The 26,104-nt window shown below is 54.1% G+C and overlaps 1 protein-coding gene across 2 annotated transcripts in view; it reads left to right on the top strand.

Annotated features, from left to right (window-relative positions):
• Positions 1-25,167, top strand: part of SIRPA (signal regulatory protein alpha) — a 41,192-nt gene extending 16,025 nt beyond the window's left edge. For both annotated transcript variants that reach the window (XM_064572926.1, XM_064572925.1), the window contains exons 3-9: positions 2,163-2,516; positions 7,553-7,870; positions 8,461-8,808; positions 10,717-10,824; positions 13,843-13,867; positions 20,375-20,414; positions 22,667-25,167. In XM_064572926.1, the coding sequence (XP_064428996.1) occupies positions 2,163-2,516; positions 7,553-7,870; positions 8,461-8,808; positions 10,717-10,824; positions 13,843-13,867; positions 20,375-20,414; positions 22,667-22,921 (1,448 nt within the window). In that variant the 3' untranslated portion in view covers positions 22,922-25,167. The remainder of the gene's footprint in view (positions 1-2,162; positions 2,517-7,552; positions 7,871-8,460; positions 8,809-10,716; positions 10,825-13,842; positions 13,868-20,374; positions 20,415-22,666) is intronic.
• The last annotated feature ends 937 nt before the right edge of the window (positions 25,168-26,104 follow it).

Genomic DNA, 26,104 nt, shown 5'->3' with positions numbered 1-26,104 from the left:
CGGATGATGGGATGGAGGCCCAGGGAGGGCAGGTGCTGAGCGGGTGCGGTGATGTTCTTGGCCCAAGTGATGGTGGGCTAAGAGGGGAACCAGCGCCTGTGCTCTCCCCCAGTGGCATTTCCAGTGCCTCCAGTGGCCCGTGCTGGAATGCAGACCCATTGGGGGTGTTCTTGGCTGCATGCTGCTGGTAGTGGCTTGTGGTATCTTGGGGTGGCCGGCTGCCTCTGGGGGCCTCCTCCGTGTGCCTGTCACACACCTGGCCACCAGCTCCACCCTGAGCCCCGGCCCTCTGTGGGCTCTGGATTCCTCCCTGCACAGGGAGGGTCGGGCCGCCGTCTGGCTGAAGCTCTGCCTCTCGGGCACTAGCCAGGAGAACCGGGTAACCCCCAGCCCGGGAGTCAGGCCTGGGACAATGGGCACAGGGGTAGAGAGGCCTGTTCTGAGGCCCTGGGCTTGCCAGCAGCGAGGGCAGAGACTGGAGTCCGTGGGCTTCCCAGGCTTTGGGCGCCCTGCCCCTGCCAGCGGGTGGTGCCAGGCCATGGGCTCGTGGCAGATTCCCAGCTCTCTCCTGCCCAGCCAGAGCCAGAGGGCATCAGCGGCCCCCTGTCTGGTGTACAAGGCAAAGGTGGCCTAGGACAAGGTGTCAGGATAGGGCAAGGTCACACTGCGGGTCAGTGAGTGACCAGGAGGAGACAGATTGACCGTCAGTACCTGCACCAGTTGCCACGACCCCAGGTCTGTCTTTTATTCTCTCTTCCCGTACTCCGTCCCCCTCCTCACTGTCCCTGCCTGTCCGCGTCTCCCTCAGCCTGTGTCTGTCGTCCCCTCTCTCTGTCTCCCGGCCTCTGTGTTTCTCCAAGGGCTTTATGATCTCTCCTCTCTCCCCCACCCCCACCTGGGTCAGAATTGGGCCCTGGGTGCACTGTGACATGAGTATCTCGGCAGCTTCTCTCGGCAGCTTCCCACTGCCTGGTCACCTTCCTGGCTGTGTCCCCCCGACCCCCCCCCACACCATGTCCTCTGCCCGGAGTCTCTGTCTCACATGCCCCACTGCTCTCCAGTTTGGGGCTCAGGCCCCTCCCTTTCACCACGCCTAGGAAGCCTTCCAGCTACCCAGCCCGGAGCCCTTGAGGCCTAATGTGTGTCCAGCCCCTGCTTGTCCCCAGTATCCAGGATGGCCTGGCCTGCAGGTGCATTAGCAAGGGTGGGGGGGAAGTTCGCACAACAGATCCCCCCCCCATTTATTTGTTGTGTGATGACAATAGCTTCCCTGTGCCCCACGTGGTGCTAAGTAACTTCTGTGTGTCATTGCATTTTCTTCTCAGAACAAAGCAGAGGGCTAGGGGATGCTCTACCCATCTTGTAGATAAGGAAACTGAGTCTCAAAACCAAAGGATAAACGCGGGTCACGTGTGAATAAAAGGTGAGCCAGGTTTCAGACCGGCTCAGATGGTTCCAAAGACCAGATGCTTCTTTTTGACGCTGTCCCTGGCCACGGTTGTTGTTTGGTCCTGCCAGAGATCCATCGAGATGGGGTCACAGTAACTGACTGACAGATGAGGAAACTGAGGCTCGAGAGCCATGGAGAGACCTGCCCAGACTAAGGGCAGCACTCCCATCCACATCCACATCCTGTTGGATGTTCTTGGCCCAAGTGATGGCCATAGTCACGGAGAAGTAAGGCCTGAGCCAGGACTCAAATCCAAGTCCTCCCGCCTCATGGCTCCAGAGCCTGGACGAGCCCCAGCTGCTGGGTGTGGCTTCCCTGCTTGGGGCCTGCTTCCTGGGCCAGGCCCAAAAGAACCTAAGCTCCCCATAGAGCCCCACGCACACCGTGCTGCCCCCCACCTCTGAGCCCCTGCCCCGCTGTGCCCTCTGTGAGGAACACTGTGCCCCTTACATCCTGGGAGGTTCAGAGCTCAGCTCAGACATGACTCTACCAGAGAGGACTCAGGACCTCCAGCCTGCTCCCTGACACATCATGAACCTCAGTTTCCTCGGTTGTGATGGGGTCTCACGTTACAGGCTCGTGGTGAGGGCTGCATGCAACATGCCTAGGTCAAGGCCCGCTCACGGTGCGCACTCACTCACTGAGCTGTTGTGGATACACACGTGAGGAGACACCCAGGATCACGTCAGGATGATCTTTGTTTTCCCTCCAGGTGTGGCAGGTGAGGCGGAGCTGCAGGTGATCCAGCCTGAGAAGTCAGTGTCTGTCGCAGCCGGACAGACAGCCACTCTGCGCTGCACCCTGACCTCCCTGCTCCCCCTTGGGCCGGTTGAGTGGTTCAGGGGAACAGGGCCAGCCCGGGAGTTAATCTTCAGTTTCAGAGGAGGCCGCTCCCCCCGAGTGACAAATGTTTCAGATGCCACAAGGAGAAACAACACGGACTTTTCCATCCGCATCAGTAACATCACCCCAGCAGACGCTGGAACCTACTACTGTGTGAAGTTCCAGAAAGGGAACCCTGATGTGGAGTTTAAGTCTGGACCAGGCACTCAACTCATAGTGAGCGGTGAGTATGGCCGGGGGCTCCTTTGTCCCCTGGTTGTGACAACAAGTCAATAAGAATGCCCTCCATTGTCTGAGCAACAGCTAAGGATCAGGTTCTGAGGTGGGTGCCCCTGACTTCAGCCCCTCCCACAGATCAGGGAAGTTGAGACCTAGGGAGGTCATGCTATTTGCTCAAGGCCCCCCGGCTGATAAATGGTGGGAAAATCTAGAACCCCAGTCTGAGGGCTCCACAGCTCTCGCCTTTTCCTATCCTGACCAGCCCTCTGGTTCCAGGGATGAGGGACTAATAGTCTGAGTGACTTGCCCAGTCAGAAGGTCCCACCTCACTCTTACCTCCAGAGAGCACCCCCCTCCATGTGGGTGACTCTTCTCTTTACTCAGCACTTACTGAGCACCTGCTGTGTGCAGGCTCTGCGCTGGGTGCTGGGGAAGCAGCAGGGAACAAAACAGGGAAGGGCTCCTCTCTCATGAAGCTTACGTTCACTTCTGTTCCAACGAGGACAGACCCATCCAGGGCAGAGAGAAGGAAGAACGTGTTTCTTTATTTCATCTTCAGAAACATCACACAGAAAAGACATTCCTGAGAGGTACAGACTCACTGTTTACTCTGACGGCCCAGGTTGGAGGTGCCAGAGGTTGGGCCTTTGCTGTGGGTCTGTCCAGAAACAGTGGAGCCTGGTTCAGGGACCGACTCACACAGTGGCTGCAGGCTCCGAGCAGACCTGGGGCACCCAGAATGTCCTCACCCAGGGAAGAGGGGCCCATGTGGGTGAATAGGGTTGTCCCGTTGACGTAAAGATGATCATTTAGGGTTTTCTGCCAGGGGCCCGGGATCTGGAACCCTGAGCTGTCAGCACGCAAAGGCCCCATCTAGCCCAGCCTTCCATGTACACATTCAGAGCCTGTCACGAGATGACAGGTCTTGCTCATGCTCATGTATCCAGTGAGTGAGGAGATTGTTCCAGAACCCATCTGATTCCTGGCAGGTTTCTTCCTGCCCCAGCTTTGGATACTGTTTCCATGGAAGAGCCTGGTGCATAGTAGGTGCTGAATAAAACCAAGTTACACTGACCCTTTGAACAGGGAGCCAGTATTTCTCCGTTTCATCATTTTTCCAGAGGTTCAGATGGTACATCCCTCTCCTTTAAAATACTATATTTTGTTCTTCAACAATATGCATTAAGAAGAAGAGTCCTTGGGGGGAGGTGGGCTAGCTTTGCACCCCCAGATCAGACAGATATGCAAACATCTGATGAAGTGTTGAGCCTGTTCCTGGAGGCCATGGTTCCACATACATAAGAACATCAGGAGTCTTTCCCTGTTGCGTGGTGTTGCTCCTTCACTGAACAGCCTGGGGGCAGCGGCCCGGAGAGAGCAGAGGGATCCCCGCGATCCCAGCAACACCGGGCACCCCATTCCTGGCTCTGCAGACAGGATGATGGGGAGGCACTTCCTGGTGGGTGTCTGGAGCCCTCTGAGCAAGGGTTCATATTCTAGACTCAGCTGTTGGGACCCCACATCTTTGCTCCATTGCTACAGGGTCAGCAGCTCTGGGCACCCAGAGGGACCCCTCCTCATAAGTGTTTGCAGTGGAGAATGTCAGAGGGACAAGGAAGGTGGTGGTCACTGTTGGGCTAAAGAAGGCGCTCTGTTGTGAATGTGAAGGCTAGGGGCCACAGGAAATCCCCCCTGGGGTTACAGTGGGGAGTGAGGAAGAGCCCCTTGGTTTCCCTCAGCCTCAGTCTCCTCACCTGTAAAATGGTGATATCATGGACTCCTTTTTGGAGAGCTGGAAGGATCTGAGGCGCTCTGTCTGCATCACCGGCACAGAGGAGGGGGCCCCAAATCTAGGTGTGCCTTCAGGGTTGTGACCCGGCTCCCCTTGCTGGGTTCTGTTGCCTCGCCGTAGAAAGTGGGTCATCACGCCAGCCTCGGCAGGATGTTAGGAGGCCACAGAGAGCCGGGTGAGGGGACAGACCCTCAGTGAGCCCTGGGTGCTCCTCCCAGAACTGTGCGATCCTGGGCTAGTCTCCGTTTCCCTTGGGGCCTCTGTGTCCCGTCTGTGACCTGGGGATAATCAGGCTGCTGGTCAGGGGGGCTGACGATTGGAGAGGAGATCCAGGAGGCCCCAGATGTGGAGGTTAGGCGATTCTTGGGCATCCGTACACAGCGGCCGAGAGCACGGCCGAACCCCACTGCCCGGGCTCCCGGCCAGCTCTGCCTCCCCTGCTCTGTGACCTCTGACAAGTCATCCACACGTTGGGTTTGGTGTCCTTGTCTGTCTGCGACAGCCTGACCCCACAGAGCCACTGCAGGGACTGAATGAGTGAATGCCTTAAAGCACCTACAGCAGGGCCTGGCATGTGGTCAGTGTCCCAGGAATGTAGCTAGGATATGCCCGGGCCACAGGACCTTGGCCGGGTCACTCTTCCTCCCAGACCTCGAATGTAAGTGGGGTTTGGAGGGTGACGTTGGGTGCCTTGCAACCTGGGCTGCTCATTTAGAATCACCTGGGAAGGGGCGCCTGGGTGGCTCAGTCGGTTAAGCGACTGCCTTCGGCTCAGGTCATGATCCTGGAGTCCCGGGATCGAGTCCCGCATCAGGCTCCCTGCTCAGCAGGGGGTCTGCTTCTCCCTCTGACCCTCCCCCCTCTCATGCTCTCTCTATCTCATTCTCTCTCTCAAATAAATAAATAAAATCTTAAAAAAAAAAAAAAAAAAGAATCACCTGGGAAAAAAAGATCCCCAGCCCCTGGCTCCCCCCTAGATATTCTGACTTATTTCGTCAGACGTGAGCCCGGGCAGGTGAATTTTTTAACCACTCCAGAGGCTCCTAATGCGCAGCCCGGGCTGAAGAGCCCTAAGCTGGATGTTCCCCGAGGTCACAGAGGAAACACCGAATTTTTTCCCCCCTTGTGCTCCTGGGGCTGGGAGAGGAGATTTGTGGTGGGTGGATGTTTCAGGAGAGCCGTGCCCTCGACAGCTGTTTGGGAAATGAGCCTGAATGGGGTGGCTAGGACACCCTCCCAAGGAGCACGCCTGGGGCCGAGCTGCTCCCTGCCCTCCGGCCCAGGGAGGGGCAGCCAACACCCTGCTCAGATCCGAGCTTCACAGCCAGGGGACCTTCCCATCTTTCAGCATGCGTGCGTCCGAACACGGGCCGGAGTCCCCGCAAAGACTCGCCACTCAGCCCCAGAGCCCTCCCTGCCTCAACACACCCCAAATGTCATGACCAAAATCTGTCCCTCTTTCGAAACGCTCCCAGCTTTCTGTAAATAGCTAATCTGCAGGAATACGCTGTGATCTTGTTTGTTTTGAAAGCCAGTTCGCCAAACTTGTTTCCTGAGGGGATTATTAAAAGAGGGAGAGAATCATAATTTGCTGGTTTCTGCTGCTTTTCTCATTTGGGGTTTTGCATGGCAGGCCTTGGGACTCTTCTTGTGTTCCCGCTAAGCTTTGGTTTTGCCTTCTTACAGCCGAAAGGACAAATAGGTAGTGTCAGAAGTAGTCACGAGCAGATCTTATAATAATAATCATCGGTGTTGTTTATTGAGGACCTACTGTATGCCAGGTTCTGCGTTTTTATTACATACATCCTCACATGTCACCAAGGTGGTGTTTTGACCCGCTTTGTACCAAAACAGACACGCAGGTGCAGGAAGAAAAAAAAAGAGCAGCTAAAATGAATCAGTCTTGTGTGGGGTGGGGGGAGCTCTGCCCTTTATTCACTGCATGCCCTGGGCCAGCCATGGCATGGCTCAGCCTCCCTGAGCCTTGGCCCATAAATGGGACCATACTGGGGCCCCCCTCAAAGGGCTGGCTGAGGGATAAAGGAGCTGAGGGGCGAGGAGGAATCAGCCCAGTGTCAGGTGCCCAAGACACTGCCCAGAGTGGTAACGGAGCCCAGCACTTTGTCCCTCTAGGGGTATCCGGGCTGCTGGTGATTTTATGACTTCACTTATTCACGTGACCTCCACATGTTTGATGTGTTTTAGGAAGCAAGTTAAATATTTACAAATGTGAATATTTGTAATATTTTCTATGTTTGTTGTGGAAGGTTTTGGGTAATAATTAACAATTTGGAGACACCCTATAGGACCTTCTGTGGGCGAAAGGCATCCCCCCCCCTTTTGATTCACGGATGTGTGTGTGCTTTCAGGACGCAGGACGGCTTCTCCCTGCTTGTAGTCCCGTGTCTCTGTCCTTGAAATTAATTCACGATTAAGAAATTAACCAACTTGGGCTTTCTCAGCACTCAGCAATCTTGGTTTTCAACCCAAAACGGACCCAAGAGAAGAACGCAGTTTCAGAAAAACATCCCGTCATTTCCTCCCTCTTGGATTTAGGGATGGCACAGATTAGACCCTATGGAATATTTGTGGAGAGAGTGAAAACTAAAGTAAATTCATAAATACCTGAGCGGAGGGCTCTGGGTGTGAATTAGGTTTGGGATAAAGATAGATCTGTGTTTGTTTGGTTCTGAGAAGCATTTCAGTGTTTTATTCAAAGTAAAACCGCTTACATTCCCTTACTTTCCCCTCCCTGCAACCCCGGGAAGGAGAAAGGCATGCTGTCCCATGTCACAGAGGAAGAGCCACGCGGTGCCACGGCCACCCCTCCCGTGGACTGGCCAGCCTGGTCCCGGCTTCCATGGGGGTCCCGCCGCACCCCTGCTTCCCCTGCACAGCCTGCTGCACAGCCTCTCTGAACTCAGTGAGGTTTGCAGGGAGGCGGCTAGGATGGTTGATACCAAGAGTGAGACCCAACAGGAATGTCGTTCCGGTGCCCAGATCGGTGGGAAGTCACCTGGCAGAGGCGAGAAGGGGGACTTGAACTCAGGCCTGGACCTGCACCTGGGCCCTGCTCCCCGACTCAGAGTTCAGCTCTGGAACCTCGGGTCCTCCTCTGTGGGATGAGGGGATGACACGGCCCTCCCCACGCTATCAGAAGGGCGGAGGGTTCTCCACAGTGTCACACACGTATCCTTGGTGCTGATGACCACAGTCATGCTTACTGTTCATAAATGCTCCTCTTGTAGCCAAACCCTCTCCCCCCGTGGTGTCGGGTCCCACGGCCAGGGCCTCGCCTGAGCAGACAGTGAACTTCACCTGCAACTCCCATGGCTTCTCCCCCAAAAACATCACCCTGAGATGGTTCAAAAACGGGAATGAGCTGGCAGCCTCCCAGACCACCGTGGACCCAGAGGGAAACAGCACTTCCTACAGCGTCTCCAGCACAACCAGGCTGGTGCTGGCCCCGGGGGACGTTCGCTCCCAGGTCATCTGCGAGGTGACCCACGTGACCCTGCAGGGTCCTCCTCTTCGTGGGACTGCCAACTTGTCTGAGGTCCTCCGAGGTAGATGCCCCTCACCCCCAGCCCAAGCCCGGGTCTGGCCCCCAAGTCTCTGAGCCTGCCCCTCCCCCCACTCTCTGCCCCAGGCGGTCCATTGCCTGAAGTCTGACTCCTGACAGACCCTCCCAGTCACCCTGCACCTAGGTGTACGGTCCCCTCCTATGGTTTTCATGGCAGCTGGGGGGTGAACACCTATCATGTGCCAAGCACTGTGCTGGGTAGGTCATTTAGTTTAACATAGCAATTCCAATTATTGAGCACCAGCTGTAATCCACGCCACCGTGTGCTTGGTGATGTCATTTATTTTGCTGATTATTCTATTCCGGCTGCATGCCACGGGCTGAGGATCTTGATTTCACTCATTCTTACCCTAATAGGAGCTACCAGTCCTTGAGCACCTACTGTGTGCTGGGCACTGTGCTTAGGGATTTCATTCATATGCAAAGGCTACCCTCAGTGTTTGAGCACCAGCTGCATGCCTAGCCCTGTTCTGGGTGATTCCCTTGCTGTGTGGGGGGAGCTAAGTTCTCGAGCCCCTCCCCCGTGATCTGTCTGTTCCATGAGGTCAGAGCTTCTGCTCTGTGCTCTTTCAGTTCCGCCCACCTTGGAGGTTTCCCAGGAACCCGTGGCAGGGGACCAGGTGAAGGTCACTTGCCAAGTGAAGAAGTTCTACCCCCAGCGCCTACAGCTGACCTGGCTGGAGAACGGAAATATGTCCCGAACAGAAACGGCCTCGACGGCCTCGACGGCCTCGAACCTCATAGAGAACAAGGATGGGACGTTTAACTGGACGAGCTGGCTCCTGGTGAACTCATCCGCCCACAGGGAAGATGTGGTGTTCACCTGCCAGGTGCAGCATGACGGGCAGCCCGCGGTCACCAAAAACCATACCTTTATGGCCTCTGCCCACCAGAAGGATCAGGAAACCCATAAAACCCAGGGTGAGGCCTCAATGCCGACTGTCCTGGCACTTTAAATTTTATCTTTTTTTTACCACTAAAAGTAGTAATTCCTGTTTATTATGGAATAATCTAGAAGTCTGTAGATATAAAGTCAAATTTTACAGTGAGTGCCCCACCCCCAAAGCCCACACCTTAGCAGTGACCACCGGTAAGAATTTGGTACATATCTTTGTAGATCTTTTGACAGAAGCATGCATTGGAGAAAGACGCTGGGGGTGGGGGGCGGGGGGTGGGGGGACATTGGCCTTTTTCTAGCTTCCTGCCTCCTGTTTCTGCACCTGACAGAGACTGTCACCCCCCAGGCCAGCCATCCCCTCCTGCTGTTCTTTCTCACCTTGGCTTTGTCCCCCTGGCTGCCTTCGCAGGCCTGCACCCCTGGAATGGGATGGGGGCTTCAGAATCTTTGCGCCTTACCTCAGGTAGAATCACTGCTGTGATGAATGACCTTGCACAGACTCTGTTACTTGTGCAGCTGTTTTTGGGGGACGATTTCCCAAAGAGCATTTCTGGGCCAAAGTGCATGCCCAGTTAAGACGGCGACAGCCCTGGCACTCCCCCGTTCCAGGGAGAGGTGTCGGGTGTGATTTTCTCAGCCCCTCCCAACCTGTTGTCGACATCTCTATCTTCTCTCTTCAGAGTAGCAGCTCCTCGTTGGCATTTTCATGCCACTGTGGAACGTTCCATCACTCGTCATTAGCATGGCTCTGCCTTGCATCTGGCTGAGGGTTTCAACAGAGACCATTTCTTTCCCCAGTGCATCCTGTGAGGGAATAGGGGAGCTCTGGGAGCCTTGGGGCCCGCAAGGTGTCCCTTTGATGTCACTGATGCCTGGTTCTCATAGGATGAGGCCCATACTAGGAGATAGGACGTGTGGATTTCGACTCTGGCTCTGTCACAGACGTGCTGGGTGACCTTGGACAAGTCAGTGCCTCTCTCTGGGCCCCTTCGCTTGCTCACGGCAGTGTTGGAGCTTGACCCTTCAGCTCCGAGACTCAGCTGCCAGGGACCATGGCTGTCTTGTTCAGCATCGTAGCTTCAGGACCTGGCACATAGTATACACTCAGGAAATGCTTTTAAAAAGAATGAGAGAGTGAGTGAGTGAGTTGGTTGATTGTTTAGTTAGTAGGTTAATCGTCAGAGCTATCCAATGAGGTAGAGAGGATTATTGGCCTCCGTAACATGAGAGGAGGTCAGTATGTAGAGGGAGGTTTGAATGACTGGCTCAAGGTCACCCGGCCAGGCACGTTGATATGAACCCACGTTTCTGCAGCTCAGAGCTCTGCTCCTGACTACCCACAATGCTCTGGTGCAGGAGCCCCCACTTGTGCCCTGGCTCCAGCCCTACCCACACGGTCGCCATTACAAGTGACCTGGGTTCCGAGCTCCTCTGCCCCAGTCCCAGGCACAGATGAGTAGACAGCTCCTGAGAACTCTGTAGAGTCCAGTAACCAGCTGCACATGTCTGCCATTGGTCCCCATCCCTCGACAGCCCCCCTCCCAATGTGTGACAGCCAGTTGCGACTCAGAGTTTCGGACAGACCTGGGCCGCCATGGTGGCCACTCTGGTTCATTCCAGGTGAGAAGGAACATGTTTCTGTTCCTTGGGAGTGAGATTTCTGCCCATGTCCTGAGGCCAGGCTTCCTCCGTCACCATCAGCAACGAACGTTTTCCCTCCTGGCACCTCGGCATGGGTTTGGCACGGCCCACGGGTGACCCACGTGGGGAAGTGCGTGCCTACCCACGAACGTGCCCGTGTGGCTCAAAACATGTGTGGCCAGAGGTTCTCAGTTAATGATGCCTACCTAGCGGTGAAAAGGGGTGGTGGGTATTAAGTTTCACTGTTTTTAATTTGCATACGTGAAACCTCTATTCCCTGTGGTCCCTAGACAATAACGACAGCCGGAGTATCTTCATTGTGGTGGGTGTGGTTTGTGCCTTGCTGGTGGCTCTGCTGATCGCAGCCCTCTACCTCCTCCGAATCCGACAGAAGAAAGGTGCGTGTGTCCTCCTCTTCCTCCCCAAGAGTTGGCCCCTGGGCTGTCCTTCCCCGAGGGAGAGGCCATGAGGGTGCTTTGAGCTAACGTAGCTGAAGCCGTGAGGAAGTCCAGTTGCTTCCACAAGAAGCCCAGCGGTAACGGTGTCGAGGCTGACACAGACCTTCGCCAGGCAGGAATGTGGATGGTATCCGCCTCCCCCCAACCCGGTGGGTCCCTCCCTCAGCCTCACCTTGTGGTTCCAAGATAGCCGTCACTGCTCCAGGCCTCACATCTTCCCGGGACACCTACCAAATTGGGAAGCAGGGAGATGCCGGGGCACGAAGGGGATCTCAGGAGGGAAACATTATTTGCCAGGAACCCCAGGAAACATCTGCTTTCCTCTTACCCATCCAGGTACATGCCCAGCCCCTAGGCAGGGGGTGGGGGGGGTGGGGGGGCGGGAGGAGGTGCGGATCATACGAGCACCTCCTCCAAGAGTGCTGAGAAAGATTAAGTGGGCGATGTCATGTAAAATGTTCAGAGAGTGCCTGGCACACAGCAGGGTGCTCAGTAAACGTTAGCTCCTGTTGTCAGTATTGTACGTGAGCCCAGAAGCAGGCGCCGCCTTCCCGGAAAGCTGTCGTCTCAGCGGCAAGGCACACAGCCTTGGACTCCGCAGCAGGAGGGTCCAAGCGCAAATCTAGGACATCATACCCTGGTTTGTGTGCATGCCTGTGTGTGGAGTTGTTGCTTTGCCAAGGCTTCTGACTTCGGAATCAGACAAACCAGCGTTCCACAGCCTTGTTACATGTTCTAAACGATCAGTTTGGCCTCTGCGAGCCTCAGTTTCTGCATCTGTAAAATGGTTATAGCAATGCTTCCCTTGGAGGAGAGTCACGAAACACAAATAAGCTCACAAGTAAGCTAATATTCTCAGACCTCAGAAAATACATGTTCTCTTTGCCACTCATGGAGGAGACAATTTTAAGCCAGTGTTTCTGAAACTTATTTGACTACAAGTTATAAAAACACGTGTCATGTCTCCACTCAAGGCACACCACACTCCTGTAGATAAAATTGGAACTCTGATATTTTCTTTTCTGTCATATTCTAGACTAAATTCTCTTTAAAATGCTGGTTGTGACCCACCATATGCCACAGACCGCAAAGCGCTGTCCTGAGCTGCATTTCTGCACCCGGACCCCTGGGCTGGGCTCAAATGGGCGCGTTGTTCATCAGTCACACATCTCTGTACCCCCTCCCCTCTGCTTCCCACGCTTCCCTCCCTCCTGGACTGGCTGGTAGGACTCAGCTGTGAGTACTGGCCAAGCCTTAGCCTCCCCATCCAGAAGGGCTGGCATCCGGCCCCGCCTCTCTGGAATCTGGAAGAGTTTCTGCCAGGTGATCTACCTGGTGGTTTTCCCTCAAGTCCAAGCCTTCACATCACAGGGGAAGGGCAGAGAAGCAGGCTCCACTGCCCACTGAGGGTGACAGGCCAGCCCATCGGATGGCATTCATGGTGGCCATGAGTGAAATCCCAGCCCCTCTTTAGCAGGCTCATCCCTGGGCGCCTTGTCAGGCTCTGGCACATGCGCACTCATTACTGTGGGCTTGGGCGTTAGGAACCGGGTGTTCCAGAAGAGGAACGGGGCTTGGAGAGCTGCAGACGCTGGCGAAGGCCGCCCAACCCCTGAGTGACGGGTCTAGCTGTGTGCAGAGCCCAGCTCTCACACATAGGCTCTGGTGACAGTGACAACTAGCGCTCGCTCCGTCCTTCTGACGTGCCACACACTTTTCTCACCACAGACCTCTGTGGTGGTTTTACTAACCTGCTTTTACAGAGGAGCAAACTGAGGCATGGAGAAGTTACAAAATTTGCCCAGGGCCTCAGCTGCTAAGCGGTGGGGCCAAGATTCAAATGTGGCCCGAGGGACTGTGTCTGGGACCGCTCTGCACATCATCTCTGCCTTAATGAGATGACCCTTCTCTCCTCGGTGGTCCCTGGAGGGGTCTGCCCATCCTCTACATCGATACTTGCAATGAAATGTCCTGATTTCAGCTCTATTGCTTACCAGCTGTGTGACCCTAGGCAGCCCCCCAGTCTCTCTGGTATAAAATGAGGGTGATTGGTGTCCTATGATTGGACTCCCTGAGACAGCTCGTATCCCAGCACTTTGCAGCCCATCAGCTTCCATTCAGACATTGGTTGCTGAGCTGCAGCCTTCCCATCTGGTACCACCTCACCTAAAAAATCCACTACCTGGCAGGGAGAATTCTTGCATTGTGGCAGCCTCTAGCCTGGTAGAATGCAGTGCAGAGCACATTTGGTGTGCAGGTTGCTTTTTAATTACAATTTTACAGTGGGATGGGAGTCAAATAGTGGCCAAACCCCAGCAGCTTCTCTGTGGTATGCCCCATATCACAGGCTTAAAATCTCTGAACCAGATGGACCCTTTCTTCCCACCTAAGATCCTTTTTTAGAAAGTGGTGACATGAAAATAAATAGATGTCCAGCCCAACTCTGTGAGCTGGAGAGCTGAAATCCAAGCTCAGAGAGGGGAAGTGACCCAGCCAGGGTCTCACAGCGAGTGAGTTGGGGGCAGACGTGGGATTTGCACCTGCTCTCCCAACTCTAGCCCTGCTAGAATCTGTTCCTCAGCTGTGAAGGGCCCTGACTGGGACCCAGGCTCCCATGGGGTCTCAGATAAGGTATCTGGTGAGTGGAAGTGAGGCCAGACAGAGGCAGGGCAGATAGCCTCTCCTGGGCTGAAGGCTGCTGTGGGATCTGACCTTGGCAACCCCCCGAGGTGGGAAAGGGGGAAGGCCCAGCCCGCTGGTCCTCCTGATGGAAGATACTAGACCACCCCACTGGAGTGGGCATGGGGGATTCCTGTGGTTCAGAAGAGGTGATTTCAACAATTCCTCACAACCTCCCTGTAGGCAAACCTTTGGCCCACCCCCCACCCCGCAAAAAGTTATGTAAGAACAGTGTGTTTCTAGGTTAAATAACTGATTTGGGTTTCTTTTCTCTTTCAGCCAAGGGCTCCACTTCTTCTACGAGGTAAGTGCGCCGCTGAGCGAGGATCCTCAGTAGTGGGTGGTTGGTTGGTTGACAGCCCCCCAAAACTGTGTAGCACCATCCACGCACCCACTGACCCTCACTCCCGTGCCGGGCAGCCTTTCTATTTCTCTCCTTTGGGTCCGTGTTTGATAATTGTGTGAAGTGAGGGGATTTGAGGGGATTTCTTTGGCACAGAGGCTCTGATTTCCTGCCTGCGGTCCGCAGACAGCGAGACCCTCCCCCAGTCCTGTTTGGATGGTGGCGGAAACCTGCCGCCCTCACACGCAGCCCCCAGATCCAAGCTGCGTACTTTGCTCTTTCCTTCCTTCGTTCGGTGTGTGTTGAGTACCTTGGCATGGGCGGCCCCGGGAATGCCGGGACAAGTAGGGTAGAAACAGTCTGCCAACCGGCCGCCGAGGGCCTGCTCAGAGCCTAAGGCCATGACGTTATAGAACAGACAGTACATTAGATTGTTGCTTTTCAGTGGCTTCTGCGGAGTCCCGACTGCGTCAGCTCTGTCCCGGGTGCTGGGGATACAGCAGTGAGCAAGCATCCAGGCCTTCCTGGCACTCAGGCCCCAGGGAGAGAAGCAGACAGTGAACACAGAGGCAAAACGATGTGTACTGTCATGTCAGGTGGTGACAAATGAGGCCCAGCAGGGGATGGAAACTGATGTCGGGGGCTAGCTTAGGCAGGGAAAGTGGCCTCCACTGAAGAGGGGACGTGAACAGGGACCTGAGCCAAGGAGCTGTGAAGGGGGATGTGTCTGCTGGGCGAGAGAGCAGGAGTGGTCAAGGTGGGAGGATGAGAGGAGGCCTGTGTGCTGGGGCAGAAGGAACGGAAAGGGCAGGAGAGGAGGCCAGGGAGATGCAGGCCCACAGTCTCAGCCCAAGGCCATGCAACCAGGTTTGTTACTAATTCAGACTTTCCAGCTTTTAAATGAAAGCCCCCGATATTCGCCCCCAGCAGAGAGATCCAGAACCCCATAATCTACCACTTGAATGTACCTGCCTGGAAACAACAAATAAATTGCACGGGCATGCCCCGCATGGGCCATAAATAAAAGCCATAAATAGCTTCATGTCGGTTCAGGTCAGGTTTTGTTAACAAATGGGTTGCGCAGATCTTTCTTTCTTCTTTCTTCTTTTTTTAAGAACTTTGTGGATTTCAGAATTGCAGAGCAGAAACTGAGGTTCTGGAGTGGAGGCCAGAGGTCTAGGGTTTGACTCCCAGTGGAACGAGGAGCCATAGGAGGGAGATGATCTGACTTGTGTTTTGAAAGTACCACTCTGAGTGGCGTGTGGGGAACAAGCTGTAGGAGGTGAGGATGGAGGCAGAGAGGCCCAGGAGGAGGCCGCTGCAGTGGTCAAAGCCCATGCTGGTAGCCTGGACCGTGGGGAAGGGATGGCTGAGAAAGGGGCAGATTCTGGATATGTTTTGGAGGTAGAGTCCAGCGGACTTGCTGATGGATTATAGAGTCAAGGACAGTCCCAAGGTTGGGGGCAATGGGAGTGCTGTGTGTGTGTGTGCGCCAAGTACACTCTTTTCAAGGGCAAGACTTCACTTCTTTTTTTTTTTTAAGATTTTGTTTATTTATTTGAGGGAGAGAGAGAGCATGAGCGGTGGGGGTGGGGGGCAGAGGGAGAGGGAGAAGCAGGCTCCCCACTGAGCAGGGAGCCCGACAGGGGGCTTGATCCCAGGACCCTGAGATCATGACCTGAGCCGAAGGCAGGAACTTAACTGACAGCCCCCCCCCCAGGTGCCCCCAGACTTGACTTCTGTCCTTTGCCTGAAAACCTTCAGTGGCTCCCCGCGGCCCTCAACAGTCCGACAGTGCCACTGGGGCCCTCAAGCCCCTCGTCGTCCAGCCCCCATTGACTTGGACAGTTTCACTTCCGGCCACTCCTCAGCCCTCACACTCCGTGACTCAGCCACGCTGCATTCCCTCCACGGCCTCCCACACGCTCTGTCCTCACTCTCCTCCCAGCCCTCTCCCTGAGATGCGCTCCTGCACCACCCAGGGTTTCCACCGCGCCAGGGGGCAGCAGTCACCATGGGCTCTGCGAACAGCACCCCCTGGAGTTGTGCAACATAGGAGCTCGAGTGGGCACCCCTCCTTCCACCTGCTTACCGCCTTCCCTTCCCCCAGGGACAGGGGCTTGTCCTGGGACCTCTCCTGGTGCCCCTGAATTGACACCACAGTGTATTCAAGCTGTCTCTGCACCTGCCCCACACTATAATCCACCCCCCACCCCCGGTTGAGGGCAGGGATCCTTTCCCTCAGGTTCTCCTGAACCTGGCACCATGCCTGGAATGGAATAGGTGCTCAGTTCAGGGTTGCGGAATGAACCAAATGCATGAGGAATGAATGAATGCCATCCCAAACCACCGCCCCAATCCGTAATCTCTTCCCCTTCCGAATCCCTATAACTCTCCTCGGTGCCTTCACGGCCTCAGATACGGGAGGATCGCTCTTTTTTATTTTGTTTTTATTGTTGTCATTATTTTTTGCTTGTCTTAACTCCCGAATTAGACAATAAGTTCCCAAAAGAAAAGGACAGTGTCAATAATAGTAACGACAGGGGCGCCTGGGTGGCTCAGTCAGTTAAGCGTCTGCCTTCGGCTCAGGTCATGATCCTGGGGTCCTGGGATCGAGCCCCGCATCGGGCTCCCTGCTCAGCTAGGAGTCTCCTTCTCCCTCTCCCTCTGCCCCTCCACCCCCACTCATGCTCTTTCTCTCTCAATGTCTCTCAAATAAATAAATAAATATTTTTTAAAAAATAATAATAATAATAGTAACGACAGCGTCAGCAGCTAACATCCATCCGGCGCTTACCGTGTCCCGGGAACCGATCTATGTCTTTTCCTCTAGTGGCCCAACAGTAATTTTAATTATAGCAAAAACCCTCTGATTTACTATCACCCCATGTTAATTGAACAGAGCTTCTCAAACGCGAGCGTGTGGCAGAATCTCCTGGACGGCTTGTTAAAACCCAGATTACTGGGCGCCTTCTCCCCCCGAGTTTCTGATGCGGGGTTTGCATTTCTAACAAGTTCCCAGGTGGTGCTGATGCTGCTGCTTCCAGCCCAGACTTTGAGAACCCCTGTTCTAGAAGGTTATTCTTGTCCCTGTGTATGCAGAGGAAACCGAGGTTCAGAGAAGTCGTGTGACATTCCCAAGGCCCCACAGCCGGCAAGGACCGGAACTCCGGCTCCAGCCCAGGTTTCCCTGCCACTACTGCTTTCATGCCTCCTGCTGCCTATTTTTTCTTCCCCAGAGAAGCCAACCATTTTCTGCCTGTGTTTTATTTTTCTAGCGTGAACCTACCAAGGGAGCCGTGAGATTGCTTGCTCCCTTTCATCTCCCTAAACCAAAGCGCTAGCTGCTGAGCGGGGATGGTGGTTCCCATGCAGTGGCCGCCTTCAGTCAGCCGGCTGGGATCACTTTCCAGAAGACACGGGTGTGGAAAACAACTGAGCACCCTGGAGAGGGTGCCCGGGGAGGGTGGAGGGGGGCTTGCCGCCGCTTTGAGTTCAGAGAGCCCTTCAGGTTGCAGGGCTGGTGGAGGGACTGGGTATCTCTAACTCCCTGGGTTAGGGACATACCGGTAGAACATTGTCTGTAATCCTCCCCAGCTCAGACGAGAGAAAAATAGGTCTCTGCTCCCTTAATTGGGCACTGGGGTTCATTCGGTCGGCCATTTGTCCACTTGTCAGACATTCACTGCGTTTATTCTTGGAATATTTAGGGCTTCTCTGATCCTTTCTTTTATTCATCTGAACTGAGCCCAGCTGAGTGCCTGGTCTTAAGCTGGGGCGTTGCAAAGGAGAGCAAAAAAGACACCAGCCCTGGTCTTGTGGCCCTTTTGATTCAATGTTCATTCATTCATTCATTCATTCATTCATTCATTCAACAAATACTTAGGGCATGCTGACAGCACCAGCCTGTTACCGGGTGTTGGGACTCTAGTGTGGAGCCCACAGTCCATCAGGAGGCAGGTCACCAAATAAGCTGGGTGGGAGGTTAATGCATGATGTAGTACAGTACACTTTATCTGACTAGATAAAATAGAGCTAGGCAGGGAGCAGAGCAGGGGGTGGGGGGCAGCGGGCCGTCAGGGAAAGCTGGTGTACAGAGGTGACATTCAGAAGGCAGCGGAAGGATGGGAAGGTTCCTGCTGCGGGAATATCTGGGGCAAGAGTGGCCCAGGCAGAGGGGACAGCCAGTGCCAAGACCCCGAGGCAGGAGCAGTTGGACACGTCCATGGAACACGGAGGAGGCTGGGGCAGCTGGGCTGGAACAGGCAAGGAGAAGAGATGGGAGACTAGAGCATTCAGCGGGGGCCGCCTGCACAGGTGCGCCGTTCTGGATACGGAGATGGATCTCACTGTGTGCTGACAAGGGGTTGAGGGTTTTGAGCCAAAAATGGCATGACCTCACCATGTGGAGAATGGCACGCTGAGGGGTGGGAACAGAAGCAGGGACACCAGGGAGGAGGCTCTTCAGGAATCCAGGGAGCTGGGATGGTGGAGGAGACTTGAGTAGCTGAGTTTGATATGGATTTTGGAAGCAGGGTCAACAAGAGTTGTGAGGGGTTAACATGGGTTGTTAAGGAGGACAGAGGAGAATCAGGGATGATTCCCATTTCTTTAGCCTGAGCACATGGAAGGGTAATAACAGTGCCATTCTGAGATAAGAGAGACAGACGCAACAAAACGGATAATAGCGTCTCATCTGCATTATTGCTCTGAAAGGGAGGAACCCAGTGTTCTGAGAATGGAATGGAAAGTTCAGCGAAGGTTTCCCAAAGAAAGGACTATTTGAAATAGAATCTGAGGAAAGAGAAGCAGTGAAGCAAATGAAGAGGCAAGGAGGGCTGCCCGTGCAAAGGCCCTGGGGCACTCTGAATGTCTTCATTCTAAGTCACTTTTATGCACCTGTACCCATGGGCTGAGGAAGCAAGGCAGGCAGGCAGCAGACGGACACATATGCCAGACAGGAAAATAGGCAAGGAGGCTTGAAGGTAACCTGGAGGGGCAGCCCAGCCAGCCCAGCTCTGTCGGAGAAGCTTTCCCAAGGAGGTGACACCATGGTTAAGTCTTGAAGAATGCACAAAAGTTAACCAAGAGGAAAAGTGATTGAGGGCGGCTTTCCAGGCCATTGTTGACACAAAGTATATCTCATTGAGTAGCCGTTGTGAAATATTTGGTGGGTGGATATGTGGGTAAAGAAGGCCAGGCAGTGAAAGGGCCTGGGGCAGTCCACAGGGGCCAGACCACACGGGGCTTACGATGGGTTGATGGGTGATGGGTTTTACTTGAACCAGAGGCAGTGGGGAGCCTTGGAAGCGTTGGAAGCAGTAGGGGTGTGGATAGATCTTCGTGATCTTCCTTAGCAGCCGGTGTCCCTGCCCCCAGAGGTCTGTTTCTGTGGCCACGTGGGCCTAGTCATGCCCCAGAACTGCTTTCTGAGCCAAGATCTCATGCCAAATCCATTAATAACCCTGCTGCCAAGCCCCATTGCTCATTTCTGACATTATCCAGGCTCACATCCCCAGAGTTGCCGGCCTGAGAATTTACACAACTCCTGCAAAACCGTGGTTCTGGTGTGCTCACCACCTTGACCATGACCCAGCAGTGAGCCAAGCCACGGCCTCCAATTACAGAATCAAGTGCATGAACGGCTTCTTTGATTAACCAGGACACTGTGACTTCTCTTTTCTTTTTTTTTTTTTTTTTAATGCTAAGACCTAGATGTGTAGAATGTAGAACGTGTGGAAAATATGGGAACTAAAAGGAAGAAAAAAAAAAAACCTTCCAAAGACCACCGCTGTTAGCATTTTACTATATTTCCTTCCCGTGTTATCCATACATTTTTAGAATTGAGATCATTCCATAGAGAATGTTGCCTTTTCGCTTATCATTTTAATGTAATCATTTGTAATAAAAAAAACTCTCATAAACCTTTTAAATCTCTATCTATGAACCTATCCTAATTTCCTTAACCAGTTCCAATTGGCAGAGCTGTAACATATAAACCTTCCTTCCTATCCTGCTCTGGGACAAACGCCTCTGTGCATAACGCTTTTTCTATATTTTGAATTCCCCCCAAAATGCTCACTTATGAGTCAAAAGATGAGGACACCTTCCAAGCTCTTGATTTTGCCAAGCTGCCTACCAAAAGGCTTATACGGGTTTGCCCCTCCTGCCAGCAATGTATGAATTTGTCTGTTTCACCATACCTTCCCCAGCACCCAGTATTTTAACTTTTAAAGATCCTTGCTGAAAAATTAGGTTAGGGGAAAAAAAAAAAAAAGATAGTGCACTGCTTAAAATTCCTTCTTAGTGAGATTGACCCTTTGGTCCAAACATTTGATAAACAGTTGTGTTTCTGTTGTGACTTGCTCCACCCGTATAGGAAATGGAACGAAATGTTATTCTTACTGATTTGCATGAGCACTGGAGATAGTGAGGATATTTTTATCTGTGCGTCTCTTTCCTTTTTAGGTTGCATGAGCCTGAGAAGAACACCAGAGAAATAACCCAGGTACAGTCTTTGGTGAGATGCCCTTCCTGGGAATCTTGATCGTGTGATTTCCTTGCCTCCACCAGAGTTGCAGATCCTGCTCTAAATTAAGACTCCTTCCCCAGAGTGGGGGAGGGGGAGGGGATGGGGAGAGTGGGGGAGCCTGGCATTCCTGATGTCCCCCTCGTCCTCTGTGCACTCTCTCCCTCTGCCCCAGCCAGGAGAGTGTCACAGTCTCCTTGACCCAGCACACCCATTGTACAACTCCAGGGGGCACTGTCCACAGTTTGCTCACTAATTGCCTCGTGCAAGGGCATACTCCCTTTCTAGCGCCTTCTCTTCAACACTGCTGATGCAATTGGGCAGGCAACGTGGTTGGCCTGATTCCGAGAAACCCAGCCCTGCTTCTCTCACTGGCTGATGCTGTCAGACCTTGGAGGCAGAGGGCTGCCTCTTGTAATGAGACAGGCCCTGCCCTGAACCCGAGAGCCGTCCTTGACATTTCCCGGGCTGTTGTCATCGTTTTAGACACAATCTGTTGGAGAGAGTCGGGGCTGGTAAAAGGCACAGCGTTTGTAGGCCTAAACACCGCGGCCTGCTCTCCTGACCCAGTCAGCCCCCAGTGGCCCTGGGCTCGAGCTCGAGGGGTAATTCGAAAACAAGGCCTTGTCCCCAGTCATTTTATCTCTGGATTTCTTTCTGGGACCTTCAGGGGTCATTGAACTGGTCATTGAAACCCGCCCAGAATTCGCAGCCAGCCAAGACTTCCTGAGCACCTACTGTGTGCCAGGCCCTGGGCGGTGAGAAAGACAGTCACAACCCAGCCCTTGTGGACTCGCAGCCTTGTGTTTAGAATCCCCAGGGCCAGGTGCAAGCCTCTGCCAGGGAGGGAAATTAATGCCGTTGCTGTAGGTTTCCCAGAGGGAAGTGAGGGAGTGTGCGGGGTTCGAGACGGAGGGGCTGTGTGGTGAGACCACCGCTAGAGTCCAGTAGACTTTGGATCCTTTCCAGCTGTGTGACTTTGACCCAAGTACCTAACATCTCTGGGTCTCAGTTTCTTCACTTGTAAAATGCGGTAAGTAGTTCCAACAGGCTGAGTTGGGCCTAGAGAAGGTGCTCCGTGTGATGGCATGGAGCCTCCAAGCCCTGCCGAGCTCTGTGGGGATCACTGTGCACCAACCAGGGGGAGTGGTTGCTGTCGTGCGCCGCCCCCCCCACCCCGCTTCTACGGTCTAAGTGCGGGGCACAGAGGGAGCAGAGTCTGTAATTCGTGATGAGTCATTTTAAGGCGGCCATTGTTCGTGATATGATGAGCACGTGGGAGACCTTCAGGTTGGCTACATGGCGGATGATGGCTAACATTTATTGAACATACGTGTTCATTCAACATGTGCCTGGCTCTGTTCTAAGAGCTTTACCTGGGTAATCTTATCTGATCCTCACAGGGACCCTGGAAATAGACACTATTATATTCCGGTTCTACAGATGGGGAAACCAAGGCCCAGAGAGGTTAAGTGAATTGCCCAAAGTCCCTTAGCTAGAGAGAGCCCCACCAAGTCTCACTGCATCTGCTCCCTGGGGGCTTGTTCTCACGTGCTCCTCTCCTCTGTCTCCCGGACCCCAGCCTCACCCTGAGTGAGGCTGAAATTTCTATCCATCCATCCATCTATCTATCCATCCATCCATTCATTCAACACTGATTGGGCTTCTTCAATGCTGGCCTTGGTTCCTGCATTCTAACAAATACCTAATGAATATGTGTTGAAGAAACCAGTAAGTGAATGACTATCTCCACCCACTACGGGTCGGCATCTACTTGGACCCCCAAACGGAGTCAGTCCTGGGTCGTGGAGAAGCATGGGTTGAGGAAGCACAGCGTGGGAGCCCTGGAGCCGGCCGAGGGCAGGGTCTTAGGATGAAGCGGTGCTTGAGCTGGAACGTACGGGGTGAATTGGGTTTCATGACGAGGAGAAGGGGGTCGGACACCAGGCAAAGGGAAGAACGCTGAAAAGGCAGGATAGAGCTTCGGGAGGAGGGACACTGAGGCAGCGCTGTGAAGTGACCAGGCTGGCTGAGTTCAGGAAGCTTCTTCAGGCTTTGTGGGGATTAGAAGGGTAAGGTTGGAGGCAGGTAACCTGGGCCAGAGAAGAGTGGGTCGTGACTTAGGGCTGAACCAGTGGGGCCCAAGGGGAGACAAAAGCATCCAGCCTTGGTGCCAATGGGTGAATGAGTGGCTGGGGGCTCCAGAGTGAACATCTCTCCACCACATTTAGATCCAGGACAACAATGACATCACCTATGCAGACTTGAACCTGCCCAAGGGGAAGAAGTCTGCGCCTCGGGCCGCCGAGCCCAACAACCACACAGAGTATGCCAGCATTCAGACCGGCCCGCCGCCCGCATCTGAGGACAGCCTCACCTATGCGGACCTGGACATGGTCCACCTCAACCGGGCCCCCAAGCAGCCAGCCCCCAAGCCCGAGCCATCCTACTCGGAGTATGCCAGCGTCCAGGTCCAGAGGAAGTGAATGGGACCGTGGTCGTCTCTAGGGTCTGTCCTTACGAGCCTTCCTGTCCCACATGGGACAGCCGTGATGGGGACAGCCAGCCCAGTTCCCAGAGGGCCGGGATGGCGCAGGCCCAGGGACTCCAGGATGAGGCTGGCTCTCATTTCCCCAACCCACTTGGCTCTCCAGCATTTCCAGGGCAGCCACCGTCCCCCCCACATCGCCACACATGGAGGCCAATGGTGCCAGACCAGCGGGGGGACCGACCTGGGAACTGGCCAGAGCCGCTGGGGGTCCAAGAACCCTCATGCCTGTCTCCATCAACATGTGGGTCTTGGTCATGGTCTTGGAGACCCTGACTGCCCCCTTGATGCTCTGCAGCCTGATCTTCCAGGGTGAGGAGAGAGAAAACACCATCTCCTTTCACCACCACCCAACTGGGGCTTGGGGAAAATGTTCCGTTTAGATTGAACTGCCCCATCCATGGAGAAGCTGGGAAGAAACAAACAAACAAAAAAAACCTCTGGGACACACATCCCAAGACTTGGTGAGATTGCTGCCAATGGTCCTAGCCTCCCCATCCCTGGACTGATGCGGCACAAGCCCTGGGGGAGGGGAGGATCCTCCAAGGAACTCCCACACAACCACCACCACCACCACCATCAAGGACTGAGTAACAAAACCCTTCTCCTGGTGGCCCTCTGAGACTCCTTGAGGACCCATCATCCCAACCGTGACGCTCCACATGGCCCCTCCTCTCCTTTCTAGACCTGAGCTTGCTTCCTCCAGCTAGCACTAACTCAGCAACATCTCGCTGTGGACGCCTGTAAATTATTGAGAAATGTGAAATGTGCAATCTTGAAACTGAGGTGTTAGAAAATTTGATCTGTGGTGTTTTGTTTTGTTTTTTCTTAAAACGACAGCAACGTTATCTTGGCTCTTTGTCATGTGTTGAAGTCCCTGGTTGGGTCTTGTGCGGTCTAAGGTTTACCAGTTGGTGGTCCTGGAGGGATCCTCTTACAGCAGAAACGGAGTTCCTTCACGTCCCAGACCCTGAGGATGGGGAGGAAGGTTGCCGTGTGGCTGCTCCATGGAGACGCTTAGCCTTAGTCTCTCTCCCGGACGAACGTGGCCACGCCCTCAGCCGGGCCACGTGGCTGGTACTGCTGCCTTCCGTGCCCCCAGCGTGCAAAGCCCAACCTGCCCAGGCTGTGTCTCCAGGCTGCGTCCTTCACAGTGCAGTCTTGTGGAGACCTGCGGCCTCAGCCTTCTCATCCAGAAAGAGGAGAGAGGAAAGATGCCCTCCCCTTAGCGACGGCCCCCCTTCCAGCTCTCTGAGCTGACCCCTGCAAGAGGAATCTTCTATTTCTGCTCTCAAACCCTTCCGGGATCAAACTGGAATAAATCCAAGACAGCCAGGAGGTTGGGCAGATGCTGTGACCTATTACCCCTGCCCCCCCCACCCTTCTGATGGGGGGTGGGGGCCTCACTGGGCCCAGGGCCAGCACGTGTAGCAAGCCCTGTTTATTCAGTCTCCACGTATAACCGACCAACTCTTCGAGCTGAGGGGTTCCTCTCCCTGCCTCCTCAGTCCAGCCATTCGATGCCCCAGGGATTCCAGGCCATCAGAATGAGAAGCTGAGCCATCTTGCCCATCAGCAGGTCCTACACGTGGAACACTGAGCTCAGCTCAGACCCAGTTCTCTGGGGACAGTGATTTGGCATTTTACATGGTGGCATCCAGGAAGCAGCTGAGCCAACAGGCCATGTGGGCAGCTTTGGCCCGATGAGCCACAGTTTCTCTGTGGCATGTGGGAGCACAGTGGCCCAGCCACCTGGCTCGGGCCATTTCCAGATTCCAAAAGGTTGGCTTGTAAACCTCAGTCTCCCTCGCTCCTGCCCAGAGAAGGCACACACGTCAAGCGTGCACACGTATGCACACACACACACATACAGAATTTTAGAGAATGTTTTCTTGGTGCCATTTTAATTTTATTTTATTTTGAATTTTGGAAGGGGAGTAAGGGAATGAGGCCAAGGAAGTTGTGCAGCTTTAGCTCGGCCTGGCAGCCTGGAGATTCCCATACCTTGTGTATCGAACCCCAGGAAAAGGAAGAGGTCGAAACAACACTGCGGAAGGAGCGTGGTTTCGGGAGTTTACTTTAAGACTGCTAGGAAGGAAACAGGCCCCATTTTGTATATAGTTGCAACTTAAACTTTTTGGCTTGCAAAATATTTTTGTAATAAAGATTTCTGGGTAACAACAACCACTCTGGATATTGAGTGTCTTTGTCTTTGCGAGTGTGACCCCCTGTACCCAGGAGCCTGGGAGAGGGTGGTGTGTGGCCCCGGGGTTTGGAGACCGCAGGGCTTGGGTCTCTCCCTTGGGTTTTCTAGACACGAAGACTTTGTTTCCCCTGGCGCAGAGCGAGTCGGTGGAAGATTGTGCCCCAGACACCTGCGTAAGCCGAATTCTGACAGACAATCACGTTTGAATCCTGGCTCTGCCAGTTTGCAGAGTTCACATAGCTCGCCTCCTCCCGGAGACTCAGACTCATCATGTCATCGCTGCAACGGGGACAGTCGTACCCCCAGCCAGGGTTCCTGTGCAGATCGAAGAAGGCCAGGGGGTGCCGAGCCCCATGCTTGGCGCGTGGCAGGCCTTCACGAAGTGTTGGTCCTTCCTCCCTGCTCTAGAGGTTGCACAGCTGGGACTGATCGCCCCTCCCCACCTATGGGATCTTGGACAAGCGGGTCACCCTCTGGGCACCTCACTTCCCCCTCGACTGACTGAATGAGGAATATCCTCGCCAGATGGTTCATGTCAAGTGCTTGCACATTGCTCAATGAATGTTCGCTTCCTTACCTCGCCTCCATTGGAATATTAATAATATTAATGACAATTGTATAATGACAGTCATATGATATTAACAGCAAGTGGTGCTTACTGTGTGTCAGCACTTGACCTTGATGAGCTCCTACAATCCTCACAACTGAGGTAGGAAATATTGCCGACGTCATGAATAGGTAAGGCACAAGGAAGAGGTAGAATCTATGCAGGGTCACACAGCTGACGAGTGCTGTCACTGAGTCTCAGGCTCCAGCTGTCCGACCTCAGTGCGCAGCTTCTAACCCCCGAGACCTCACGTATGGGCACTGACCGGGCCTTGTGGGAAGTAATGCGCCAGCGCCTCACACTCCTTA

Source organism: Mirounga angustirostris, unplaced genomic scaffold (assembly GCF_029215605.1).
Source record: "Mirounga angustirostris isolate CCGP_5_RB_7025 unplaced genomic scaffold, mMirAng1.0.hap1 SCAF_10, whole genome shotgun sequence".
Taxonomy (NCBI): domain Eukaryota; kingdom Metazoa; phylum Chordata; class Mammalia; order Carnivora; family Phocidae; genus Mirounga; species Mirounga angustirostris.
This window is presented reverse-complemented; position numbering and strand designations above follow the sequence as displayed.